Source organism: Pagrus pagrus (assembly GCF_965226575.1).
Source record: "Pagrus pagrus genome assembly, chromosome: 9".
Taxonomy (NCBI): Eukaryota; Metazoa; Chordata; class Actinopteri; order Spariformes; family Sparidae; genus Pagrus; species Pagrus pagrus.
In genome coordinates this window covers 5,096,988-5,124,784 of record NC_140193.1, presented here as the reverse complement: position 1 = coordinate 5,124,784, position 27,797 = coordinate 5,096,988, and the positions used below count along the sequence as shown (strand labels likewise).

Genomic DNA, 27,797 nt, shown 5'->3' with positions numbered 1-27,797 from the left:
TTTCCCTGTTTCCAAAGAAAACACATTTTGTGAAAGCTCTATATATCCACTCAACCGATCCATAAATACAAATAGTGACAGCATAACATTTATCTTCAACTGTCTGCAGAGGCAACACCCTGATCCAGTTTGTTACAGTGACAGAAAACTTCCGTTTTCTTTTTGTTTGGCATTAATGACAAGCCGGTTCACTGGAGCGACTGTACCTTACTGTAGTGAAACTACAAATTATTACTATTATTACTATTACTATTATTACTATTATTATTATTAAATTGTTCAAACATTAGGAATGTTGTGCACACAAATTTAAATTAAATGAAGCATTTTTAGTGGTTTTTCATTTATATGAATTGGCCGTGGCCTTAAAAACTGTCATGTGGTGCAACCGTGATTTATCTTAAAATTAGTTATTTTCCATAATGTACTTAAATTTTTTTTCTTACAAGTTCTCAGTTATTTAAAGTGTTTAGAAACAAAATATTTGAACTTCTTTTGATTTTTTTGTCAATAATGATTTCATATTTTTGTTCTATAATGTTACAGTCCCGTTCTTAATTGTATGACACACATATATTTCCTCTAAATTACATTACACGGATTTAAAAATTATAAAAACTACCAGTCACTTAAGTATACTGTATCAGTGATTAATATTTCAGCCACAGAAACTAGATATTATATTTTGAATTCAATACAGTCACTACTTTTATTGGTCGCACTACATGATGAGTGGTCGCACCAAATGACATGAAGATATTACATAATAAATCTAGGTCAATAAACAGGTCAATAAACAATACTTTTAATACAAAACATAGATTTACACCCGATGATAATCAAATTACAATAATAACAATACAAATAATACAATTTAGTTACATGAAACATGAAAAATCTCAGACATAAATGCAGTAATCATCGACTTTGTTTTAAACACATTTTTCAAACATATTTTGCAATAAAACTCTGAATGTGCGGCACATTGCCTTGGTTTCCTGAAAAAGGCAGCAAAATATTGTATAAAATGTTGTGCTGTATGACTGGCTTTATTTTCACTCTCACATTTCACTTTACGACGTGCAAATTTACAAGTGGATCGCCGATATTGTCTCCAACCAGCTTCCCTGGCCGGCTGCTTTGTTTTTTCTGGTCCTCTTTCAGGGACAAGATACCAAAGCAAAAGTCTCTTGTGGATCTGGCAAAAATGCTCCTTGTCAACCACCCAGCAGTAACTTCTACATTCAGTGAGGTTTGCACCGCCCTCCTTTTATTTTTGACTCTTCCCGTCACCGTTGCAACCTCTGAGCGCTCATTCTCCAAGTTAAAACTCATTAAAAACCACTTGAGGAGCACAGTGGGACAGGAGAGACTGAGTGGACTTGCCATGTTGTCCATAGAGAATGAGAGAGCAAAGAAAATGGACATACAGAGCATCGTGGACGAGTTCACGGAGCGCAAGGCTCGTCGTATGCCCTTCAAATAGTGGTGAGTAGGCCTATAGTACTTCATATTGAAATTGTGTTTGTAGTGAACATGTGGGCGGCTGTGCCAGTTTTACTAAACTTTATAGCTATTGCTATAGGCTAGTAGCCTACTGTGCTCTCATTAGTTGAAGTAGTTAAAGTGGGTGTCAAAATGATGTGGTCGCTATCCGTGGTGCTGAACTGCTTTGAATGTGTGCTGTTTTATTATTAGGGGCCATGTAGCCTCATGTGTTTGTTGTTCTCTTGGTTTGTTATACTTCATGTCCGTTTGATGGACTTCAAAATGACATAGTTGCTCTCCGTGGTGCTGAAGCTTGTAAGCTTGCTGTTGCAGGCATGTGTATGTTGTAAAATGATGTTATGATGCGCTTTATTATTTGGGTTTAAAGGGCCCGGTCATGTGCCCCGCCCCCGGCCCGGCTCTGATTTGTTCCGCTAGTGGAAGGACCCCTCAGTGTTGGACTCGTGGGATCTTTGCGGACTTTGGATGGATGAGCGGTGCGGTGTGTTTCATTCATTCATCGCTCTCTTTGTTCGGTGTCAGCGGGAAAACTCCTCGTTGCACGGATCAACAACTACCTCTCTTCACAACATACTGGTATGTGATACAACTGCAACTGCATTGCTCTCAAGTGCTCAAAAAATAACATTCACAGGAAATTAAAATATGGCTTAATGTGCTTAAAAGGCACAGATAAAAGTGCTAAACCAACTCCTTTCACAGTTAAGTGTGTAACAAATATGCAAACTAATGTATCACATAGCACTGGATTGTGTTTGCAGCTTTAAAATGTCAGGCTAATGTTTTAGCATGAGTGTATGGCGTCTGCCCTTGTGCTATTTAGCATCTGGTGCATCTGGTGGTGTTTGGGAGCGCCTGATTCGTTCAGTGAAGAGTGTTCTCACCTCAGTTCTGAAACAGCAAATTCTGGACGATGAAGGGCTCCAAACCATTTTCTGTCAGGTGGAGGCAATTCTAAATGACAGACCCATTACAAAGGTCTCAGATGCCCCGAATGACCTTGAAGCGCTCACACCAAATCACATTCTAATGTTGAGGGGGAAACCAATCATGCCATCAGGACTTTTTGACCAAAGTGATCTATACGTCAGGAAAAGGTGGAGGCAAATACAGTACATGGCTCAACTCTTTTGGAAAAGGTGGACTTCTGAGTACTTACCTATGCTGCAGGAGAGACAAAAATGGACAAGGCCAAGAAGAAGCCTCACTCCTGGAGACATTGTCCTTGTTGTGGATGCCACGGCTCCAAGAGGATCTTGGACAATGGGGAAAGTTTTGGATGCCAGACCAGATGCAAAGGGCTCGGTTCGCTCAGTGCGCCTTAAAACAAGGACCAGCATTCTGGAGAGGCCTGTGACGAAGCTCTGTCTGTTGCTGGAAGCAGCAGTCTTAGCATCATGGACTGATCATCATCATCTCGCTCTCTCTCTCTCTCTCTCTCTCTCTCTGGATTTGTTTGTTATTTTGAATGGACATTATGACTTCTTGCCTGCGTACGATTCACCGCATGGTGCCGAAGTGGCCCTCTTTGATTTTGATGAAGTTTTAGTTAATTTGATTTCTGGACAAACGGCCACTACAACCATGTATTATAAATCATGTAATCATTCATAAGGCCACAAATGTGTGCTTCTATTAAAACGGTTTGTGATGATGCATAAGGAATTCATCAAACTTGAGAATCATCATATTACACCTGGGTATTTTAATGTTCACGTGAAAGTGGGGGATGTGGTGTTAACTGCAGGCAGTTTTTAGCCCCAGGCATTCGTGAACGTTGCCCAGTCTTGGCTGTTCAACTTGGAGCAGCGTGAGGTTGCCGGCTCAGGTTCTGAGATGACAGCGTGTACATCTTTCTTATAATAAAAGATTACATCTGGAGTTTGTGGCCATAAGAACAAGTTCTTGTCATCCGACTGCCGCATGGAGCTAACCTGGACTTCCTCTCCCGCATCCTGAAGGACCTGGCCCACGTATGGAAGCTCATCATAGCTCACAATCACAAACTTGCCACTCAAGTCTTGAAGACTGGCTTGTTCCTTTGGTGGCTCAGGACTGCTCGTTGCAGCTTCAGTGTGGCACATGGTTTCTCTCAGGTTGACTTCTACTGGCTGGTAACAGAGGCATGTCTTCATTTCTGCATGCTTGCAGAAGCATGACACCTCCCTGTGACTGATTTGGGCTGCGTGTGAAGACAAAACCTGGTGTATCTTCAAGGTTCCTCTCACAGCAGTCAAATTTTCTGGAATCAGCTCATCATATTTCTGGATGCTCTCTTCGTTTATCCAATGGGGAGTAATAGTTGACCCTGTTTTTTTGGCCAGCATCTTATACAAGTCCAGTGGAGTCTGCAGCTCACCTCCTCGTCGAACATAGAGATCAGCATCCTTCTTTACAGCGCCACCAATGCCACCCGGGGCACCCTTTCCATGGGACTTTTCTGAGTAGTTCCATGTCACATGCTTGAACCCAGAAAGGAAAGGCACAGTACTAAGGAGGTAAAAGTTTGATTCGTTCCTGTACTGTGTAACGGGTCCATCACTGATTACATGGAGAGCTGTAATTTGTGGGCTGGTTTCCCGCAGCTCTTTCAATATGGGTTCCAGGTGTGCCCACACTGCCCGCTCATCATGGCGGAGGCTGTTTGACACTGTGGCATATGATTTGGTGCTGTGGACTGTGTAGAGGACAGCAGTGTGTTCTGTGGCCTGCTTTCGGCTGCCTCCAAAATGATAAGATTGTATTTCTGTGCTCATCTTGCAGGCATAATTTTCAGAAAAATCAATGTGAAGAACAGCTTCAGATTCAGTCAGATTTTGCTTCAGGTCACGGAGCTGTTCTGTTTGGTGGATCCAGTTGAACTGATGAATGGCCAATGCTTCTAACTTTTTGTGAAATAGTTCTTTTAAGTCCTGGATTGTCCCTGTGTAGGTTTGTTTTAAAACATTTGCAAAGGTTTTCTCACCATTAGTGGATGTGACCCGCTCCCATTGTTCCCAAGAAATCTCAGTGCAGTCTGTGTCAGGAAATTCAATTTCATCAAAGCAGCACTTCACACACACACGATCCATGCATGGTTTGTTTTTAGGGTCACACACGATCATTCTCACTAACTCTGATATGCTGGTTGTCTTCAGCAGTCCTCTCTTGGCAAGTTTGCTGACCAATAGCCGGATATTCTCATGTTCTACACATGCACAAGTATCTCTGTCCCTGGTCTTTGGCTCGGTGATATAAAAAGGGCGCTTTCTGGCAAACTGTCTGTAGGATATGGAGAGATGCTGTTCCACCTCTGTTTGACACTGTGCATGGAGCTCAGGGAGGGGCTTTATTAAAACTCTTCTTTGCATTTTCTGTTTATTTTTGGCGATGGTGTCTTTTTTCCCAGCTAGAAGACGACTATTTTCATCTCTGGACAGAAAGTTGACAACTGCTTGCTTTCTCTCTGTTGACAGTTTCTTGGACCCTCTTTGCTTGAATTTTTCACTTGGGCTTATGTTTTTTCTTGCCATTAACCTCTTCTCATTCTTTCTGAATTTGTCATTTTGTTTTCTCATCTCAATTAGTTGTTTCCTTAGATGCATGACCTGCTTTTTCAATTCACACTTCTCTTTGTGCAGTCTTTTGCAATATGTTTCTGCTGTATTCCGTGTCTGATCTGGTGCGGAGGACACTGGTGGATTAAAATCCTGATTATCAAGTCTGGGGTCAGCTCGGCCTGCATTTTCAGGCTGCTCTTGTGCTTTATCTACATCAACCAGGACTGGTTGAATGTCCTCCATAGATGGTGGTGTCAGATCTAAAACAGCATTTGCCATCTTTTTCCTTTCTCTGTAAGCACTAGATGCAGCCTTCCATTTCTCTCTTTGTTTATTTTTCTCTCTCTGCGGCAGATCGTCTGACTTCACATATGGAATCTTTCCCTGTCGTTTTCTTCTCTGATAGCTTTCTTTCCTTTTAGCAAGGTACTCCTCTCTTGCCGCAGGGTCAGCATTAACACGCTGCCTGTGGCGAGCGGTTTTTGTTTTGCTTGACAGTGGCATCTGGTAAAGTAGATTAAGACAGTATATAAATGACAAATTACAAATAAATACATAATTACCACAGTGAAATTACATGCTCCAGTTTTTGGTTTTTTTTTGTCATTTTTCTCATGATATTATACAAGAAACAAACGTAAATTGTCATTTCTGAGATATCTGGAAAAAAAATACTCAAATTGCACAAAAAACTATTCCACAAAAAAAATAATATAAAGTACTTTTTGTATGCAAGTCTTAAATTAAATATAAAAGCACAAAAACTGCCTATCTAGGACATATACAGTATCTATCATTAGAAACACTCTGCAATGGTCGCACCACATGATGTCTGGTCGCACCAAATGATATTTTCAAGTTCAGTCAACATTTACAGCTAAATAATAAGCTGCCTTAACAAAACAAGCTAGCTTCACACAAAAGGCTCATTTGAAATGTATAATCAAAATATATATTTGTAGAAATGACTTAATATTCATAGTTTTTTTTTGAGGTCATACCACATGATATCCGAATATGGCAACTACATACCAACTGTTAAAAGCTATTTTTTATCAAATTTGAGAAAGATTAACAAACCTGCTCGCTGTCTCCGAGGGTTCTTGGCAAACTGTTGGATGATGCAACTTCCTGTCTTTGACTGGATTTCAGAAAGTGATGTGGTAATTTCTAAAGTGGTAATTTCTTGATGGTTGCACCACATGATGTTTTATAAAATTGACATCATCGGACAAAGTTTGCTTGTATGTTATAATGGAACTATAACTACACATGCTTTGAAAATCATGTCAAATAGGAAAGAAAATAAATTTGAACAGATTTAGGGTAATTTTAAAGACGTTTTCGAAACAACAATTAAGGCCGGACAGTCGCACCACATGATATTTTGACGCTTTAAAGAGCACAAAAATTGCCAACAACTAACTGTTTTTATAAGGTTAAAGTAGGTTTATATGTGGGAGATATATTGCATATCTTTTTATGCATTTAAACCTTTTTTTAACTGTAAAAAATAGAGTCGGACAAAAAATTTAGGGGTCATGTCATTGACCCTTCTATAGTGTTATTCCATCCACTGACACGGTATCACATGCAGTCTCAGCACTTCTAATGCAGAACAAAATAGCTTTTATGTCACCAGCACGACATCTTTTCCATGACTATTCTACTGTCGCAGCCACATCTCACTACAGAGAGATGCACTATATTAAACCCATCATCCCTGCTGCCAAATGAAACAGATGGAATAGCACACGATTGTGAAGGAGAAACTAGTGCTAGAGTACTACCAAGACCGGATCTCACCGATGTACCGCTCAATATTGCTGATATTTTGATGTTTGTAGACGGCTCATGTAAAAGAATCCGGACAGAACAAATAGCAGTGGATATGCTGTAGTAACATCCAACAAGGTTTTAAAATCAAGCTCCTTACTGTCACATTTCTCTGCACAAACAGCATAACTAGTTGCACTTACTGAGGCATGCAAATTAGGGAAAAGCTAAAATATTGTAAGGCAGTTCAAAATAGAGAAGTTGTTCCCTGCCCCTCCTCCTATTCCCTTACAAAGATTTCCTGTGGTACTGGAAATTGTTCCTGTAATATTTATGTGGTACGATCTTAGAGTACCACAGGTACTAAGGTGTTGTAGCAGACTCTATTATCACCATCTATCGATCCATCAATCAATATACTGAGCAGTGTTAATGTATTTTTCGTATATCTATTATTGTACACAGTAAAAAACAAATAAAAGCTATTTACATAGAACCCTTAATGTGCCGAAAATTTTAAACGTACTCTGTCACTATGGCAGGTTCAATAACATGTCATTTAACATATATCAACAAAAACGTGAAAAAACACTGTTCAATTAACAATTAATTAATTAACAATGGACGCAAGTGCATGTAGTATCATAACCATAAAGCAGTGACAGACAACCTACATGTGTTTAGTAAAATACTCCCAGTTTTCCGTGACACTCAAATTCAAATTCAAATTCAAAGGGGGCATTTTGTTTATTTTATTTTCATTGGCATGAAAGTTTGTGTGTGTGTGTGTGTGTGTGTGTGTGTGTGTGTGTGTGTGTGTGTGTGTGTGTGTGTGAGACTCACTGTCCTTCAGGTTGTGGCATGTTGACACATATAAGGCAGCAAGATATGCCCTGTCTCCTTCTTTTTAATTTTGATATGTCGTTCAGCTCTTTGAACTCTGAGATTACCGAATTGAACTTGTTAAAATAAATGTTCCTCGTTTCGTTGAATGTTTTACATTGTAGGAGAAAGTGCATCTCTGTCTCAACCTCACCTGTCGAGCAGTGACCACATGTTCTGGTTTTTTTTGGTTGCCATGATTGTTTGTGTCTTCCTGTTTGGATTGTCAGTTTGTGGTCACTGAGCCTGTACTTGGTGAGGATCTGTCTCTGCTTTCTATCTCTGACAGTAGAGAGATATTCTGCTCATTCACAATCTGTTTTTAGGGCTAGATAACATTCTGATCTACTTTGGCTTTTAGTTTCTTCTTTCCAATGTTCCAGGTAGGTTTCTTTACATTGTGTTATAATTTGCTTTACTCTGATTGGTGTAAAGCAAGTTTATAGTGGCGATAATAAACAAATCTACTGTTATTTGTATATGGGATGTGAATAATAAATGTTCTGTTATCTATGATTCACATGGTGCCCATGATAAAAAAAATCTCACTCCAAGTTGGCAACCCTGATAATATGCTGAAATTTTCCTCTCCTAAGGATCATGTTGCAAATGTAGATTAAACTGTTTATTTAATCATATCATATTAAATATGTATTTGTAACAGTATTTTAGCATTGTCAACTGCTGATTCTCATTATATATGAACCACTATATCCTCATAAGATTATTCCTGGTCCATTTTAATAGCAATTTAATGTAGAGTAATGTATAGCAATTATTGGTAAAATAAGATAAAGACACATATTACAGTTTTGAGCTATTACATTGAACTGTAAGTGATTTAAATACTAAGTGAATGATCCAATTGCATATTGATTATTTAAATGTTTATCTTTTTATTTGGGAGAATGTTGTCAAGCTTTAATTCTGTCTTTTATGTTTCTCACAACAAACAGTCCGGTAATCCTAAAAAAAGTGAACGCCATCCAGGCCACCATCAACATGAAGACTGGACTGTACTATACCACATCTTCCTGTAGTAAATTCCTGTGGTACTCTAGAGGTTTATGTGGTATTTTGGGACATTTACCACAGGATTGTACCTCAGGGACTGCGGTACGTTACCACACATTCTGTGGTACTGTACCATACAGTTTGTAGTATTGTACCATACATTCTGTGGTACAATACCATACATTCTGTGGTACTGTATTACACATCCTGTGGTACAATACCATACATTCTGTGGTACTGTATTACACATCCTGTGGTACTATACCATATATTCTGTGGTATTGTACCATACAGTCTGTGGTACTGTACTATACATTCTGTGGTACTCGTACCTCATGTTCTTGTGGTACTATACCACATGTTCCTGTAGTAAATTCCTGTGGTACTCTAGAGGTTTATGTGGTATTTTGGGACATTTACCACAGGATTGTACCTCAGGCACTGTGGTACTTTACCATACAACCTGTGGTACTGTATTACACATCCTGTGCTATTTTACCATACAACCTGTGGTACTGTATTACACATCCTGTGCTACTATACCATACAGTCTGTAGTATTGTACCATACAGTTTGTGGTATTGTACCATACATTCTGTGGTACTGTATTACACATCCTGTGATACTATATTCTGTGGTACTGTATCATAGATTTACCACACCATGCCCTTTGGTACTGTATCATAGATTTACCACATACTGCATTTTACAGTACATACTGTGTTGTAGCAGACTCTATTATCACCATCTATCGATCCATCAATCAATATACTGAGCAGTGTTAATGTATTTTTCATATATCTATTAGTCTACACAGGAAAAAACAAATAAAAGCTATTTACATAGAACCCTTAATGTGCCGTACCAAAATTTTAAACGTACTCTGTCACTATGGCAGGTTCAATAACATGTCATTTAACATATATCAACAAAAACGTGAAAAAACTACACAAATGTTCAATAACAATTAATTAATTAACAATGAATGCAAGTTCATGTAGTATCATAACCATAAAGTAGTGACAGACAACCTACATGTGTTTAGTAAAATACTCCCAGTTTTCCGTGACACTCAAATTCAAATTCAAATTCAAAGGGGCTTTATTGGCATGAAAGTTTGTGTGCGTGTGTGTGTGTGTGTGTGTGTGTGTGTTTGAAATTTGATACTACAAAGCTAAACTTGTTAAAATAAATGTTCCTGGTTTCGTTGAATGTTTTACATTGTAGGAGAAAGTGCATGTCTGTCTCAACCTCACCTGTCGAGCAGTGACCACATGTACTGTTTTCTTTTGGTTGCCATGATAGTTTGTGTCTTCCAGTTTGGATTGTCAGTTTGTGGTCACTGAGCCTGTACTTGGTTAGGATCTGTCTCTGCTTTCTATCTCTGACAGTAGAGAGATATTCTGCTAATTCATAATCTGTTAATATGTTTGTTTTCCTTCATATACATGTTCTAAACATATAATACTGTTCTGATTGAGAGTTTGGTGCTGTGGATGGGTTTTGCATCTGACTGTATTTACGTTTGCTACAGTCGTGTGTTAGATTGAAATGATGGGCCTGAGGCGCCCCCGTGCGGCCATTAGAGAGTATTATTTGACCTCAGTCATTATCTCACTGCATGCTCTGAGTATGTGTCTGTTAATTTTACAGTCATATTACTTTATTTTTATATCATACTAATATATTTATTGTTGTTTATTTGTACATTTCAGGGAAACCACAACACAACACATCCTGTACATTGTTCATGTGTGGAATCAATAAAGAAGAATAACCTTTAATATAAACTTATTTCACATGAAAAGGTAACTGCTTTCAAGCCTTTTCAGCCTGCTATAACTACCCACTCAAAGAGAATTTTTTAGTACTTGCCTTATAGCTTTATAAACCGATGGCAGGGATGTCACGAACCAGTAACTCATTAATGTTTTAGAGCAAAATTGATGTGACACAACGGATGAACACCAGCCACTGCCATCAGTGAATGTCATCTTATTTGCAGATGGATTAATAGCACCAACCAGGCAGATATCGGTCCTCTGTGCCCACCGGGACACACAACACTGTGAGGCTCGCCCTTACATCTGTGAGAAATGTGGCAAAGCCTTCAAGACCAGTTTCATCCTGAAGACCCACCAGCGCCAACACGGCGACGATCGGCCGTACGCGTGCGGCCTGTGCCAGAAGGCCTTCAGGTGGCCAGCTGGTCTCAGACATCACTACCTGTCGCACACCAAGCAGCAGCCTTTCTGCTGCCGTCACTGCTCCTACAGAGCCAAACAGAAGTTCCAGGTGGTGAAGCATTTACAGAGGCACCACCCAGAGGTGTCAGTGGAGGAAGGGGTGGTGAGGGACTCTGAGGCAGGAAGCCTGACCCTGAAGGAGGCCCTGGAGGGGACGCTGGATGAGAGGGCAACCGGAATGGAGGAGGAGGAGGAGGAGGAAGGGACTGTTAAAGAGGAAGATAGTGATACAAAACAATAAAGAGATGACACAGTAGATGCAGTGGTCAGTCAGTGCCAAAAGGAAGCTAACATAGATTTTATTGTGCTGTAAAAAGTCTGAAAAAGAGTGAAGAAATTAACTTCAACAATAAATGAGTTTTTGATGAATTTTACTTCATTCAGAAAATGTATTGCACCGTATTTACAGACTTTAACATGAACATTTACATTAACAACATAACCTCCTCAAATTTGTACATCAGTCATTAGAAATTACTCAGGTAGGCACATAATTGTAGAACAAAATGATATAAAGCTATGAGTACTGTATAACAGTCGGTTAATAATACTGATATTTGGCAATGTGACCCTAAAACTGTGGAGCATACACTTTCACTTTCACTTTTCTGACCTGCTGATGCTATTTTAAATTAGTGGGGAATGTTCAATATATCTTTTTCCACTACCCTACTTAAAAAAGATAAAAGTATTAGTGCATGCTGAGCTCATCCTTCATCACAGGACCACCTCTGGTTTATGTCCTCAGATTTCTTTATGTGCGCTCTGAGATGCTGATGTTGACAAAGAGGGAGGAGGGAGGGATCGCCGTTCCGTCTCTAGACAGCAGGTGTATGTGACGATATCCTGGAAAAGGAAAGGAGAGGAATTGGGATTAGATAAAGTGAACCCATAGTTATCCTGCATTTGATGTTTTCAGTGCAGTGCTTTCTCTCACCTGGTTGGATGCATGTGAACGGAAGAGTGAACTGTCCCATGAAGTCGTTCCTGGACGCCTTGTCGTAGTCCTCCACCACAAAGCGAACCAGGGCCAGCTCAGGAGCGTGGATGATGAAATTTAAAGTTTCGTTCCACACGGGGTTAAAACCTGCAGGTAGAGGGCAGCAGAGGAGTGAGGACGACCAACTGGGATGTGACTTTTACTTATTTTCCAAACTTCTTTTTTACTTATTTCCAAACTTCTTTTTTACTTATTTCCAAACTTCTGTTTTAGATTTTATTTGTGCAACGTTTTCTTGACATCCTGGCCCTTATATCGTCAAACTGTCTATGTAAATGAATGCATGTATTACTTTTCAAGACACTCTCACCATTGTTGTTAATGTGACTGGTCTCTTCTTTGGTCTGGTCCTGGGGCACTCCATAGATCTCCACTCTGACCAGCGGGTCGACAATAGAGCCTTCTTTCTGATTCACTTTTGGAAGCTGCTGCCCGCTGATCACCTGACACACACAAACATATTTACATATTAGATACAGAAACTCACTGTGATTGCACAGAAGAACACAATGCAATTTGTCTCATTAAGACACTGCAAGCTTTTTTCTGCAAACGCTGACAGTAGCAGCTACCCACTGCACCCACCAACCAGCTAGACTTTCATGCATTTCCGAACCTGTATGGATAAGCGCCGTGGTTTGTGGCCCTGCCGCTCCTCTGGTTTCTCTGGACTGAACCGAGTGTTTCCGTCTCTCATGAAGTCGGGTTTGAGGATGAAGCCACAGCGTCCATTCTGTCTAAACAGCCCGTCGTTCAGATCCATCTCTAGACCCGCTGTCTGGAAGTTCAAAGCCACTTTGGGAGGAGGAAAGGAAATAATGTAATTAGGTGTGATCCTTTTCTGTCTTTACTGAGGCAGGCTGTATCACATGATTTCCCAGACTAAGAGTCTCTATCTAGCTGTTATAGTTCATGTGAGAAGTCCAGCAGAGTTGTTTTTCATCCAAAATTCAATTAAATTTTTCAGTTGGAAGATTATATTTTATGTTTTAGTTATATGATAGAAGTGCTACTCATATATGGCCAGTTAAACTGAAACCTTAGAGTAAAGTTGTCTTTATGTAACACAGGGCATTCATTTAAAAAAAATAAAAGCGTAATTATCTAAATCTAATCTTAAAGGGGTTAAACATCTCAAACTCTGCAATTTAGACTGGAAACAGGAGACGTGAGTGATTTTAGAGGAAACCTTTGGTCTAACCAGCAGAAGGCGACCTCCTCTCACCTATCTGACAGCCCACGCTCCAAATCTCCTGAGGGTTGTAGTTAGAGGAGTCTGTCCTGAGACCACTGGGGTAGATCCTGCTCAGCTGCCTGCTGTTGTACTGCACAAAATCTGCCCCTGAAGAGAAGAAATGTTTCTATAGTCCACATGACTATGACTATGACTCAGACAGTTATAAATGATTGCATTTTATATAAAAAGGAAATATTAACATCCACCTATTCTTTTATATTTTTTCCTTTAAAATGACACCTCATGGTACCTGCTTCCTTAGAGAGCTTCTTAGCCTTGGATTCAGAGAATGAGGACATCTCGTAGCATTTGCCTTGTGATCGAGCGTGCTCAAAGCCGTGGAAGTGTACACTCTTACAGTAAACCACCAGGTCTGACAGCTCCCTGGACAGTTTAGACTTCTTCTGCTATAGAATAGAAAATGAAATGCAAAATTAGTCAACAAACAAATCATATTCCCATCAGCCTATAACATTAAGAATGTCTCTAAACAAATGTAGTCCTCCTCCATGGCCTCCCGGAACCTTTCCCAGACCCGAACCTTTGCTTCCGCGACCGCCCGCGCTGCAGCACGCTGGGCCTGCCGGTACCCGTCAGCTGCCTCAGATGTCCCCCAAGCCAACCAGGCTCGATAGGACTCCTTCTTCAGCTTGACAGCATCCCTTACTTTCGGTGTCCACCACCGAGTTTGGGGATTGCCGCCACGGCAGGCACCGGAGACCTTACGGCCACAGCTTCGAACGACCGTGTCAACAATGGAAGCGGAGAACAAAGTCCATTCGGACTCAATGTCCCCAGCCTCCCTCGGTATCTGGTCAAAGCTCTCCCGGAGGTGGGAGTTGAAGACCTCCCCGACAGAGGGTTCCACGAGACGTTCCCAGCAGACCCTCACAATACGTTTAGGTCTGCCAAGTCTGTCCAGCTTCCTCCCCTGCCAGCGGATCCAACTCACCACCAGGTGGTGATCAGTTGACAGCTCAGCCCCTCTCTTCACCCGAGTGTCCAAGACATACGGCCTGAGATCAGATGGCACGACCACAAAGTCGATCATTGACCTCCGGCCTAGGGTGTCCTGGTGCCACGTGCACTGATGGACACCCTTATGCTTGAACATGGTGTTCGTTATGGACAAACTGTGACTAGCACAGAAGTCCAACAACAGAACACCGCTTGGGTTCAGATCGGGGAGGCCGTTCCTCCCAATCACACCCCTCCAGGTAACACTGTCACCACCCACGTGAGCGTTGAAGTCCCCCAGTAGAACGATGGAGTCCCCAGTTGGAGTACTCTCCAGTACTCCTCCCAGGGACTCCAAGAAGGCCGGGTACTCTGCACTGCTGTTTGGCCTGTAGGCCGAAATGACAGTGAGAGACCTATCCCCGACCCAAAGGCGCAGGGAAACGACCCTCTCGTTCACCGGGGAAAACTCCAACACATGGCGGCTGAGCTGGGGAGCTATGAACAAGCCCACACCAGCTCGCCGCCTCTTACCGTGGGCAACTCCAGAGTAGAAGAGAGTCCAGCCCCTCTCAAGGAGTTGGGTTCCAGAGCCCAGACTGTGCGTGGAGGCGAGCCCAACTATCTCTAGTCGGTAGCGATCAACCTCCCGCACTAGCTCAGGCGCCCCCCCAGTGAGGTGACATTCCATGTCCCCATGGCTAGAGTCACCGTCCGGGGATTGGGTCGCCGGGGCACCCGCCGAGGACAGCAACCCAAATCACACCGCACCTGCCCCTTCTGGACCCTCCTGCGGGTGGTGGGCCTACTGGAGGGCGGGCCCACGTCGCTCTTTCGGGCTGTGCCCGGCTGGGTCCCGTGGGCAAAGACCCGGCCACCAGGTGCTCGCCTGCAAGCCCCAGCCCCGGGCCTGGCTCCAGGGTGGGGCCCCGGTGACGCCATTCCGGGCAACATGAACGTCCTTGATGTGGTCTCTATCATAAGGGGCTTTAGAACCGCTCTTAGTCTGACCTGTCACCTAGGACCTGTTTGCCTTGGGAGACCCTACCAGGGACATTAAGCCCCGGACAACATAGCTCCTAGGATCATTCAGGTGCTCAAACCCCTCCACCACGGTAAGGTGTCGCTTCAAGGAGGACTACCAGTCGGCCTCGAGGAAATTCTGGCAAACCACCCGGCGCCTCAGGACGGGGAAGCAGCCCTCCACCAACACTGTTTACGGTGGAGGTGGGGAGCTGTTGACCTCGACTGGGGATATTGTCGGGCGATGGAAGGAATACTTCGAGGATCTCCTCAATCCCACTGACATGCCTTCCATAGAGGAAGCAGAGGCTGGGGACTTGGAGGTTGATTCATGCATCACCCAAGCTGAAGTCACTGAGGTAGTTCGGAAGCTGCCCAGTGGCAAAGCACCGGGGGTGGATGAGATCCACCCTGAGTACCTCAAGTCTCCGGATGTTGTGGGGCTGTCTTGGCTGACACGTCTCTGCAACATCGCGTGGCAGTTGGGGACAGTGCCTCTGGACTGGCAGATTGGGGTGGTGGTCTCTCTATTCAAAAAGGGGGACCGGAGGGTGTGTTCCAACTATCGGGGGATCACACTCCTCAGCCTCCCTGGTTAAGTCTACTCCAGGGTACTGGAGAGGAGAATTCGGCCGATAGTCGAACCTCGGATTCAGGGCTAACAATGCGGTTTTTGTCCTGGCCGTGGAACACTGGACCAGCTCTATACCCTCTGCAGGGTGCTCGAGGGTTCAAGGGAGTTTGCCCAACCAGTCCACATGTGGTTTGTGGACTTGGAGAAGGCATTCGACCCTCGTGGCATTCTGTGGGAGGTGCTTCGGGAGTACGGGGTCGGGGCCCTCTGCTAAGGGCTGTACGGCCCCTGTACGACCGGAGCAGGAGTCTGGTTCGTATTGTCGGCAGTAAGTCGGACCTTTTTCCAGTGCATGTTGGACTCCGGCAGGGCTGCCCTTTGTCACCGGTTCTGTTCATTATTTTTATGGACAGAATTTCTAGGCGCAGTCATGGGCCGGAGGGGATCTGGTTCGGTAACCACAGGATTTCATCCCTGCTTTTTGCGGACGATGTTGTCTTGTTGGCTCCTTCGAGCCAGGACCTCCAGCATGTCCTGGGGCGGTTTGCAGCCGAGTGTGAAGCAGCTGGGATGAGAATCAGCACCTCCAAGTCCGAGGCCATGGTTCTCGACCGGAAAAAGGTGGCTTGCTCCCTCCTGGTTGGGGGAGAGTTCCTGCCTCAAGTGGAGGAGTTCAAGTATCTTGGGGTCTTGTTCACGAGTGAGGGAAGGATGGAGCGTGAGATTGACAGGCGGATCGGTGCAGCGGCCACAGTAATGCGGTCGTTGTATCGGTCTGTCGTGGTGAAGAGAGAGCTGAGCCGTAAGGCGAGGCTCTCGATTTACCGGTCAATCTACGTTCCTACCCTCACCTATGGTCACGAACTTTGGGTCGTGACCGAAAGAATAAGATCCCGGATACAAGCGGCCGAAATGAGTTTCCTTCGCAGGGCGGCGGGGCGCTCCCTTAGAGATAGGGTGAGGAGCTCCGCCACACGGGAGGAGCTCGGAGTAGAGCCGCTGCTCCTCCACAGCGAGAGGAGCCAGCTGAGGTGGCTCGGGCATCTGTATCGTATGCCCCCTGGACGCCTCCCTCGGGAGGTGTTCCAGGCATGCCCCACCGGGGGGAGGAGACCCCGAGGAAGACCCAGGACACACTGGAGTGACTATGTCACCCAGCTGGCCTGGGAACGCCTTGGGATCCTCCTGGAGGAGCTGGAGGAAGTGTCCGGGGAGAGGGAAGTCTGGGTGTCCCTGCCCCCGCGACCCGGCCCCGGATAAGCGGAAGAAAATGGATGGATGGATGGGATGGATCTAAACAAATGTTGCAACATAAAGCAACAGTCAGTTTGAACTCTTCTGTGGTTTTGCAGAAACGTATTTGGCTTAACATTTATTCTGGTGATTGAAGATTAGCTGTTTCCTTTTAAATTTAGGACAAATTACTGGTCGATTATTACTTTACTCTTTATGTTGTAATTTCATGTTAGCAGTGGTCAAATTACTGGAAGTATTATTTAATTACTGTCTCTTACTTAGATGATCAGGATTCCTTCTCATATTTCTCATCAACCCTAATTTAATCATCAAGCCGCAGATGCTTCCAGTTAATTGCCCCAGCAGGGCGATGCTGTAGCTGCACTGGCCGGTTAGTTTATTTAAGTCAGGGATGCTGGAAGTCTGACAGTTTGAGGTCAGACTATATGATGACGTCGTAGTAAATGTGTGACATTTAAAACATCATGTTTTTTGTATTAATTTCAATGGCCAGGATAACTTATATCTCATAGTTATTAACAAGGAACGGCAACATACTATAGTTCAAAGCAGCCACAACAACTGCAGTCGACAACAGCAAGGAGATGAAGAGTGAGGGAAATTCCCCAGACTCCATTATAAAATCTCTCAATTTTGTGAGTTGTTGAGTTGGGGGAAACTTTATAAACTTTGTATGACTCTTTCTGTGACACATTCTTAGTTATTTGGGCCTTCTTGTAAATTCAGCAAATGTTACACATTAAGTTATCGCTTTTCTTGTGTAAAAAGCGACGTTTTTGTAGAGGAGAGGAGCATATATAACACAGATCTGCCTGTCAGTGTTCACAGAGACTACAGTCTGCAGTGTAGTTCATTGAAAATGATACGTTCTTGGTAAACTTGCAGAGTTAAATGTCTTTATATCGTGGTTTGTTTTTCCATAAGTGGAGGAAAATCACACTGGAGGCTGATTTCTTTCTCACTTCACTATCTGTCTTTTACATATCCCTGTTTCCTGTTTCTTCCCATTATCTTTACTCCAGTCTCGCCTCGTTGTCTCTTAAGTCTCAACCCAGTTTCCTGTCTCCATCCACTCCTGTCTTCATTATCACTTCTGACGCCTCTGTCTTCTGTTTTCCTTCACTCCCCACTGTAAGGAAAACTTATAAGAGGGCTCTGTTGGATTAAAGTATCGAGTTCGTCTCACCTTTGCGTTGTGGTTCGAACACTCAGCGGGTGGGTTTCCTGCAGACACACTCTCAGCCTCATCGTTGGGCATTTCTTCATCATCACTGACTTCATCCGTCAGGGTTTCATCCGGACACACTTCTAGGCCGCCAATCTTCTTGGCCTTCAGCAATATTTTCCCCTTCAGTTCCTGTGATGAACACCAACACAGACACGCACTGGTTGGAGTGATATGTGTAATAACTGCCTCAAATTCCTCTGTAGTGCTTTTCTGTTATTTTGAAAGTTCAAAAGATATCCATTAATGTTATTTCAAAAGGTATTTGTTGTCCTCAGTACCCAGACTACTCACTCAGGTGCTCTATCATCCTGCACTTTGCCATCTTCAAACTAAATGCACCGATGCACCACTATTTAATTGGCAAAATCCTCAATGGAATTCCACATAGCATTTATCTGCCATTACTTCACGTTAGCATTGATTGTCCTAAGTGCTCTAATGGGAAAGAGTTTGGAAGTTACACTATTGCTTTTAGTAGAAGTGGAAGATGGATGACAAGAGATGCACGAACCTCGAAATGCCTCTGAATTGTTAATGACATCGAAGCTTCACCAACATCACAAAGGATATTGTCTTAAAACATTGAATCACTAACTAACAAAAGTCATCACACAAGAAGTTACTGAATTTATAGCATTTATGTTCCTTTGTAGAGGAAGTTGAGAGGAAAAATTAATCCTAGGGTGCCTCGCCGGAACAAATCCCAAACTCAGATTGTAACCTGTGGAGAAGGAAGCTGTTGAGGGATCGTCCCGTCCAGCGGGGTGGTCAGCAGTGTGTTCCCCAAGATTTGACTCAGGTGTCGGGCCATGACGGTCTGCTGCTCCACACCGCAGTGATTCTCAAGAGATAGGATGACGGGGAAGTCTGATGTCTGTCGAAAACAGGAAAGAGATGACACAATACTATTAAAATTATTTTAAGAAAAGGGGCTTTTACAGCGTAACAAAGATCCTTTTAGTCATTTCAATTGGGAAATGTTAAATATTATGCCTTTGAGCATACGTTTTCACAATCTTTCAAAACATTTTCGTCATGATATCTTTCTGGAGTTGAGTAGGAAAGTTTCAGTGGGATTATAAAGAGAAGTGGAGACACGTGAGAGTTTCCTGGTTGTCGTCCATGTAGGTCAGTCAGCAGGGGTATGTTTGATTCCAGGGGCAGGAAGGTTACCAGCTGCTCCATCTGGGCCCACTCTCTGCTGCTCTCAAGGGTTTTGGTTTGCTTAAAACCAAAATATACTTTATTTAGGCACCTTTAGTGGTGTGTAGCCATGAAGAGGAGACATGCATTTAAACAAGATCAGTCCTGATTTTGTAACACTGTTGAGAAAAGTCCTATATAAATAAAGTTCTGTATCTGTGTCTCTGTGAATGAATTGTTTAGTTTGTGGTATTCACAGCCATGAAAAATATCAACAGTAACATCTTTTTTTATAAACAGTGTCCACGTTATTACGTAGATTCCCTAATCAACAGTTTTTATAGGGATGCTTTCCTCAAGAAATGTAACTGTTGCTGGCGTTTGAATTTGATATTAAAACCAGGTCAGGCTGCATGGCTGGATACCAGTAGGAGATATTGATGAAATATGTGTTCAGTGTAATTTGAGAGAACCAAACCTTCAACAGCGAATACTTGTGCTCACCTTGAAGGCGTACTCTTTCAGCGTTGAGACGACGTCTCTGAAAAGAATCTTGGAAGTCAAAGTGTGACCGTGATACACGATGGGTTCACCGTCGCTGCCTTCCCAGCAGTCCACCTCCACACAGCGACAGCCTCTCTTCAGGGCCCTACACACACACACACACACACACACACAAATGTAAGTAATCACCATTGTTTTGTTCACATTTCAGTCTATGAATACTTCATTTATTTATTGGATTTTGTTGGTCTAAAAGAAGATTTCGACAAACTTTTATGAATGAACCCTCTGTGTCTCTCACCTCATGATACAATTATTCACAAGTTATTCTCAGCTTTTCATTCAATTTAAAAAGAAGAAAACTCCCTTTCACTTCTGAATGCTTTTATTGTACTGAGTACTGAGAATAAAGTGTGTTGTGTGTTGCACATGAAGGTGCCCTCACTGGATGTATGCCTCCAGGCTGCTGTGTCCTCGCAGCTGGTCCTCCAGCAGGTAGGTGTTGTGTGAGGAGGAGATGAAGTAGTGGCTGAGCGGTTGGCTCATGTCCTGGTGGAGCTCTCGATGCTCAGGTTTAAAGATGGAGCCCTCCTGTGAGCAGAGGTACATCTGGAAGCCATCGAAGGACATGGCGCCTTGCTTCTTGGCTGCACAGACGGTACGATACAGATGGTGTTGGAACAAATGTACAGTCCAGGTTTAATCGGCCGTAGATACTTTGATAATCATGCATACAATGAATTTCCAATAAATGTACCATGGCTCTAAATAAAAGGCTATTGGCTCAAGCATTCACATGTCTTTGCTGATTTGCTCTAATAAAAATAACTAGAGTGGAAAGATTAGATTAGATTATGTGTTGTATTTGGTGTGAGTGTTCAATCAGAAAGACCAACAGGTTTTAAGCCTACATGATGGCAGTTGGTTGGTTGGTTGGTTGGTTGGTTAGTTGGTCAGTCCACCATTTTTACCAGACTGAGATATCTCAACAACTTTTGCCATAAAACTTCCTACAGATATTCATGGTCCCAAGAGAAAGAATCCTCAAGACTTGGATTATCCCCCAAATCTTCCTCTAACATCACCAAGACATGAAAGAGTGAAATATCCTTGCAATATACACAATACAATACAAAAACTCCCTTCAGATTTTCAAATTTCCTTGAGGGTAAAACTGTAATAACTTAGTAAATACTTAAATTTATGACCAAATATCTGTAAAACAGATTCACATTAGCCTCAGCTGAACTGTGCTTAGCACAAATATTAAACGCCTTAAAGTAGAAAAAAAAAATTCAACTAATTTAGGGTGCTAGATTAAAATATAAAAATATATAATATATATACATAGTTGATGTATACTATAAAAACAATAAGATAGAAAACAATATCATGGCAAAGTGCTGTCTCTGAGAAACACTGAGATGTATATCTACGATCAATATTTAATATAGGAGCACCTTCTGCACATTTTTATTACTAGATAAAACATGTGCTGCTGTATTTCAGGGCAGTTATGTAACTGGGCAACTCGTCTTGAGGTCCAGCCTGTGTGACTGAGGCAGGTCACAGCCATGTTTACCTGATTCGGAGGGCTCGTAGCGGTCGATCAGCTCGGGAGCGTGCTGAACACTCTGCTCTCCCTCCCGCTGCTCTATCTTCAGGAAGTTCTCCAGCTCCTCCAACGTCAACTTCTCTCCATCTCCAGAGTAATCCTGGAACACCTTCCACACCTCATCCCTCTGTGTCAGCATTTTATAGAAGAGGACGAACTCCTCGATTTCCAAAGAGCCGCTGTCTGACTTGTCAGCCATCTGTGGAAATAATGGAGATTTAGCCTTTTACTACGTAGTTCACACTTTGTAAAAAAAAAAAAAAAAACAGTTGCCGTCCAATTTTTTTCCATCAGAAAACAGAATGAGCTCACCGTGAAGAGGTGCAGAGCGTGTTCCTCGTTCATGTCTACGTTCATCATCTTCAGCAGTTTCCTCACCTCTTTGAAAGTCATCTTCCCATCTTTGTTTTTGTCAGCTTTCTGAAACCAGTCCCAGACCCACCTGAGGAGAAGCTGAGGAAAAACTCCAGCTCAGAAGTGAAAATCATATCATAAAGAGCTTCAATTTCCCATCAGGAATTACAAAATTACTCTCAAAATCAGCTGTTTGCACTTTGGCACTTTGTTGAGAGAAGACAGGATGGAAAAAGGATACTGGTCTAGCCTCTCCTTCTCGTCCATGGTTTGAGTCTTGTGAATCAGCTTGCGGACTCCCTGGATCCAGGCCCGGGCTTCTTCTGGCGAGTCTGCCACGAGGTCCAGGTTGCCTTGGCGACCATGAAACACCAAGGTGAAGCAGAGGTCGGCGGGGAACTCCTCGGCGATGCTCAGCAGGACCTCCGACTGGTGGCCCTCACGCACGGCCTCCAGCTCGCTGATGGAGACTGAAACATGATCGGAGTGTGGTAAGATAAAAGTTCATTTTTGGGCTTGATCTTGAAACACTGTTGTGAATCTATAAGGCCATTTATGCTGGACTAAACCACAGCTGGATTAAAGTATTTTGAAACAATTTGATAAAACGCAACTTCATTTAGGAATATGTAGATTATAACATGAGCGAAAATAATTAACATCATTTTGCTTGATATTTTACCCCCCTGTAGTGGCAGGAGTTCATAAATTATTTCAGAATCCATTAAGTAATGTGTAACCAATTGATCTGGAGTGCACTTGTGGTTTTTGGGCACCATGGATGGCCCCATGTTTCAAGGAATGTGAGCCCTATATAGTGTGAGTTATTTGAGATTGACTGGGAAAATCATACAGATAAAACAACAGCTATTATGTCCGTACAATCATTCTGTACTCACATGTGGAGTGGCCTCTCCCTGCCCATCTGGACTTGTACCAGATGGTCTGGCCATCTTCCAGGAGGCGGAAATGCCGCTGCTTCTTCCATGAGCGGGACTTGACTTTCCTCAGAGTCGATCCTGCCATCATCACCTTGACATGGGGATCATCTTGGATACCTGCACAGAGACATGTTACAAGGTGAGAGGATTCAGCTACCTCCAATGATTCTGCTGTTACTGATTCACTGAACTTCTGTGAGATCATAAACCTTCAAACAACGTGCAAAATCATCACAGTCTGAGAAAATAACATTCACTCACGTGAGCCTTCAGGTTCCATTGTTATTCCTGTATCATTCCAAGGAAATATGCTGCTAAGAAGAAGCAGATGTGAGCAGATGTCTTCTTTTTCCCTGTTTCCAAAGAAAACACATTTTGTGAAAGCTCTATATATCCACTCAACCGATCCATAAATACAAATAGTGACAGCATTACATTTATCTTCAACTGTCTGCAGAGGCAACACCCTGATCCAGTTTGTTACAGTAACAGAAAGCTTCCGTTTTCTTTTTGTTTGGCATTAATGACAAGCCGGTTCACTGGAGCAACTGTACCTTACTGTAGTGAAACTACAAATGAGTTGTTAAGGAAGGAAATTATTAGTTCCCATTGTCTAGACATGACTTCCCCACTGATTCATTAAAACAAAGCAATTAATACGAGGTTTCTTCTTCCCTGTAATAAGTTTTTAAAAAATCTGCCAGTGGAATAAGTAAAATTTTCTAAAAACAACTTCCTATATCTGACTGAAATGGTCATTCCAGGTGAAAGTGTCTTAAATTTAGTGTAATGAGTGTGCAGCCATTTTGTTGTGCCTCACAACTGTGCTGCCTGATGGTGAAGCAAATCTTTGATGTTATCTGGGCTCAGATCCCCGTGTTGGCAAGCATCTGCTCTGCTGAACTATCCCTGAGCAGAATGTTGAATCCTACCAGCTCCAGTTCTGCTGAACCCGACTTCTGAAACATGAAACTCCGGCAAACAAAACACACAATTCCCTTTAAAGATCATTTAAGTTGTAAAAATAGATGCTGACACAATCTGCACGAATGTGGTGGACTACACACACTAACTGTGACGGTATTTTCAGAATGAGTCAGCGTTTAAATCTTTATGCACCCACACACCATCAATCTTTACTCATTCATTATCTGCGACAAAGCAGACTGAAAGGCTCGTGCACGGCAACTCCTGCAGTGCATGTGCTGACTCTGAAAAATCTGCACTGTCAGCAGTCTGTGCTCGCCCCTTTAATTTGATTTATTCTCATGTGATTGTTTTGCAATCACTCTCAGATTATAAAATTCTGGATTGTTGTGAAATGAAAACCGCGACAAAAACTTGGCATCAACAAAAGGGAGATTTCATGTGTATTTCTTTTAGCCACGCTGGCGTCAGTGTGTCTGTTAGTCAGTCAGTCAGTCAGTCAGTCCTCTGCTTTGGTATATACTGATACTGATACTGATGTTCATGGTTCCCAGAGGATGTATCATAATGACGTGACTTTTCATCTAGCTAAAGCGCCTCCTGAATACCCAGTCTCCTCTGATTGGTCAGCTCACACACGCCTGAGCCAGCTTTTGCCAGCCTTTATGAAACACTGAAGGAAAGGAAAAGAGTGGAAAAGCATAATAAGTCTCTTTTAATATATGGAAGTGGTCCACGTTATTTGACAATAAGTGCCAATATATTGTCATTTCTCTTCAACGATACATCAGTATGACAGTATGAGAGAACTGATGTGTTCTTTGAGCATTAAAGCATGTAAACCTATAACCTACCAAACTCTGCACGTGTCATTCTACACAGTGAAGCTCAAACCCTCAACAAAAGGATTAACATGTTTTTGACAGAACGTGGGCTTTAACATCTCCATAAAGTGTTGGAACTACTCTGTGTCTACTGAGTCATACGAGACCGTCGCTTTATAAAACATGTTGAGTCATTTTCTACAGCACAAAAACATGAATTTCAACATTATCCTGACGCCCTCGTCATTAACAACTGAGACCCAAGCAGAACAAGGCAAATGCACAGCAGGCTCTCTGCTTATCTGTGAAAACTGATAATCTCCGGCTATCTCTGGCGTCCACTGATAAATGTGGATCAAACGCTTCCTGAAAGAGAAGGCTTTCTAACGTCGGTGTATCTGTTATCCTGTCTGACAGCCATCCTTTCCTGTCCTGAAACAACAAGAACAAATCTTGGGTTCTTGGCGTTTTACAACCCTCCGTGCCAGCCTCCTCTGAAAGTCTATGAGAAAATTAGACAGAGCTCTCACCACAGTATGACTGACAGGATGCGAGGAATGCATTCACAGTTGCTTCACAGTTTAATATCACACTCCACCACTGAAAAAAACAGACTGACCATGAAAGTGAGGCTTATTTTCCACAGCTATTTGCTCCATAAACTAATGTGCCCTTTTATGTTTAGTGCTTTCCCGGTCGAGCCACGTCAAAGACATTTTCTTAGTTTCCATCCAGATTCTGCTGTTGAAAGTTTGACACACCCTCCTTCGTTCCTCAGACTTTTTAAGCTGCAATTAGGTCACGCTGTGTTTTATTTTTGGGGGCCATGCTGAACTGTTTTGGATAGGCACATGATGAGTCACGCAAGGCTATTTCTTTCTTCAGGGAGTTAACTGACCACACACACACAGACACACAAACACACAAAGACATGACTAATAGGGGTAAAGGGAATAAACGAGTCAGTTATGAAAACTAACAGCTTCTACTTTTTTATCTCATGTGCTTCTGGTCTGGTTTGAATCAGTTTGATTCCTCAAAACTGTACAGTGTGCCGTGGTATTTACTGATGAATCCCTGCACACAATTATTCAAAGAATCCAACAAACAAGTGAACAGACAGTGCCCGTCCAATAAAAATCCATATATAACTCTTAATCCTGGCAGGGAGGGGGGCTGTGCACAGTAAATTAGAACCAGAGGCAGTAATATGAGACAGACAGCATCACTTCAGCAAAGCCGTCAGCCAAAGAGAGACCAAAACACTCTCAAAACTACAATATGCATGTTTCTTTCATAGAGAAAAAGAGTTATACTTACCAAAAAGCAGGGGTATAATGAGTCAGCGCTCCAGAGGGGGGTACAGCTCTCCCAGGGAGGGCCTCAGACACTGAGGGGTAGGAGGACCGTGGATGGCCGATGAGAGAGAGGGCTCATGGAGGTGTTAACGTCACGCTGAGATCCAAATTCAAGGAGAGTCCAGGGACTGTTAGCTGAGCTCAGGGCTTTAAAAGACTGGGAGTATGCGAAGGGGAAATCTGGCTCAGCCTCGTCTTCCCTCCCCTCTCTCTCCACTCTGAGAAACCTGATTCCCTAGTCTCTGCTGCCGCACGCTGGTACGCTCAGCTCCCACCCTCCTCATCCTCCTCCTCCTCCTTCTTTACAACCCCCCCTCCTCTCCACCAGCGCCAGCCTTCCTTCCTTTCCTGCCACTCCCTCACTCTGCTGTCCGCAGACCTCTCGCTGCCTCTGGTGAAGGCCGGTCCCCCTCAGTCTGCCTTGCTCTGTCTTCATCCTCTGTGTGACTGTGGATGCTCCGCAGAGTGACTCTCTTGTTTCTGGTCGAGCACTGATAACGACTAACACAATGCTGGGAAAAGACCTGCTGTTTTGGGGAAAGAAGCCAAATCATAAAACAATGAGGAGTGCATGTCTTGCATGAAAAAAAAATCAAGCTCTGCAGAATTAATCACAGGTCATCCAAGGACTCCTACTTTTTGATAACTCTTCTCCTTTTACTTAATAGCTAAATCTGATATCTGATAACATTGCAACAGTATGAGAAAATGCTGATAAAGGACTGTGCTGTACTTTAGACCTTGGCAGCGTTCCACATGCTGCAGAGCAGAGCCTTGATTGGCAGACGATGCTTTAGATGCAGTTTTTATAACAATGTCCATCTTAATTTATACATCCACTGTCCAACAAGCATGTTAAAATGCAGTGATCATACTTTGAACCTCTTTCATTCAAAGAATCATTTAAAACATTGACTTTTTAGCATTTTAATTACATAAACCTTTGGTGTTTATTCAGTTATTACATATGAAGTTAAGGGGGACTCCAAAATATAATGTGTATTATACATAAAAGTAGTGCTTTTAGAGTGGTTATTCTGTCTCCTTGCATTAAATGTGGCCCTTTACATCTAATGGATTTATAAATAAATGAAATAAATATTTTTTTGAGTGTTTTTGAACATGCAAACAAACACTCTGTGATCATTATTAGCCTAAAGTGTGGAGGAAAAAACATCACATTCCCCATTTTCAACCCACTCACTCTAATGTACTCTTCCATTTAAAAGGTTCACTGGACCTGTAATGACTTTAGCTGCTGAGGCTCATTCCTCATAAAAGGTAAACAGAGAAAAACACACAATGCATTCTTAGGGAACGTCTACCTTGGGGATAAGATTTTCTCACAAATGGAAGGGCTCGAGCGAAGGTGTGTCCACCATACATGATGTCCATCTCGGTCGTGGAGGATAATGGAGCCTACGGGGGCAACAATCTGTTAATGTTCCGGTAAAAGGAAGCGATGGCTCATCAGTGAAGAGGTCGTTAGATGGAGCACTCAGCGAGCACAGGTGATCTCTGATCTGATCATCTGATAGACAGATGATAAACTTCAGAGCCTCGACTGAAATATCCCACAATTAAAAAATTAACTTGAAAAAGCTGGATGCTTTTGTTGAGCCCAGACTTACCTGTACATATTGAGCTAAAACAGCTCATTGATTGGTTAGTTGACAGAAATTAATTGGCAACTATTTAGATTAATCATGTCGATCAGTTAATCAACACTAAAAGGTAAATATTCCCAGCTTTAGTTTTAAGGGTTTGCTACTTTTCTATTTTTAAAAAAAAAATTTTATGCTGTAATGTAACTTAGTACAAACTCAAGTACAGTTTTGAGGTACTTGTACTTGAGCATTTCCATTTCCTGGAACTTTATACTTCCACTC

General features: G+C 42.6%; 1 protein-coding gene across 1 annotated transcript; it reads right to left on the bottom strand.

Annotated features, from left to right (window-relative positions):
• Positions 1-11,320: 11,320 nt before the first annotated feature.
• Positions 11,321-26,102, bottom strand: LOC311262959 (1-phosphatidylinositol 4,5-bisphosphate phosphodiesterase delta-4-like). Its single transcript, XM_084362731.1, has 16 exons — positions 25,871-26,102; positions 23,061-23,152; positions 22,758-22,916; positions 22,100-22,328; positions 21,817-21,946; positions 21,472-21,703; positions 20,335-20,536; positions 19,890-20,034; positions 18,964-19,116; positions 18,201-18,371; positions 13,454-13,610; positions 13,192-13,308; positions 12,583-12,761; positions 12,277-12,409; positions 11,904-12,053; positions 11,321-11,812 (listed from the first exon to the last, which is right to left on the bottom strand). The coding sequence occupies exons 2-16, from the start codon at positions 23,077-23,079 to the stop codon at positions 11,721-11,723; spliced, it is 2,268 nt and encodes a 755-aa protein (XP_084218857.1). The 5' UTR covers positions 23,080-23,152; positions 25,871-26,102; the 3' UTR covers positions 11,321-11,720.
• Positions 26,103-27,797: the final 1,695 nt, after the last annotated feature.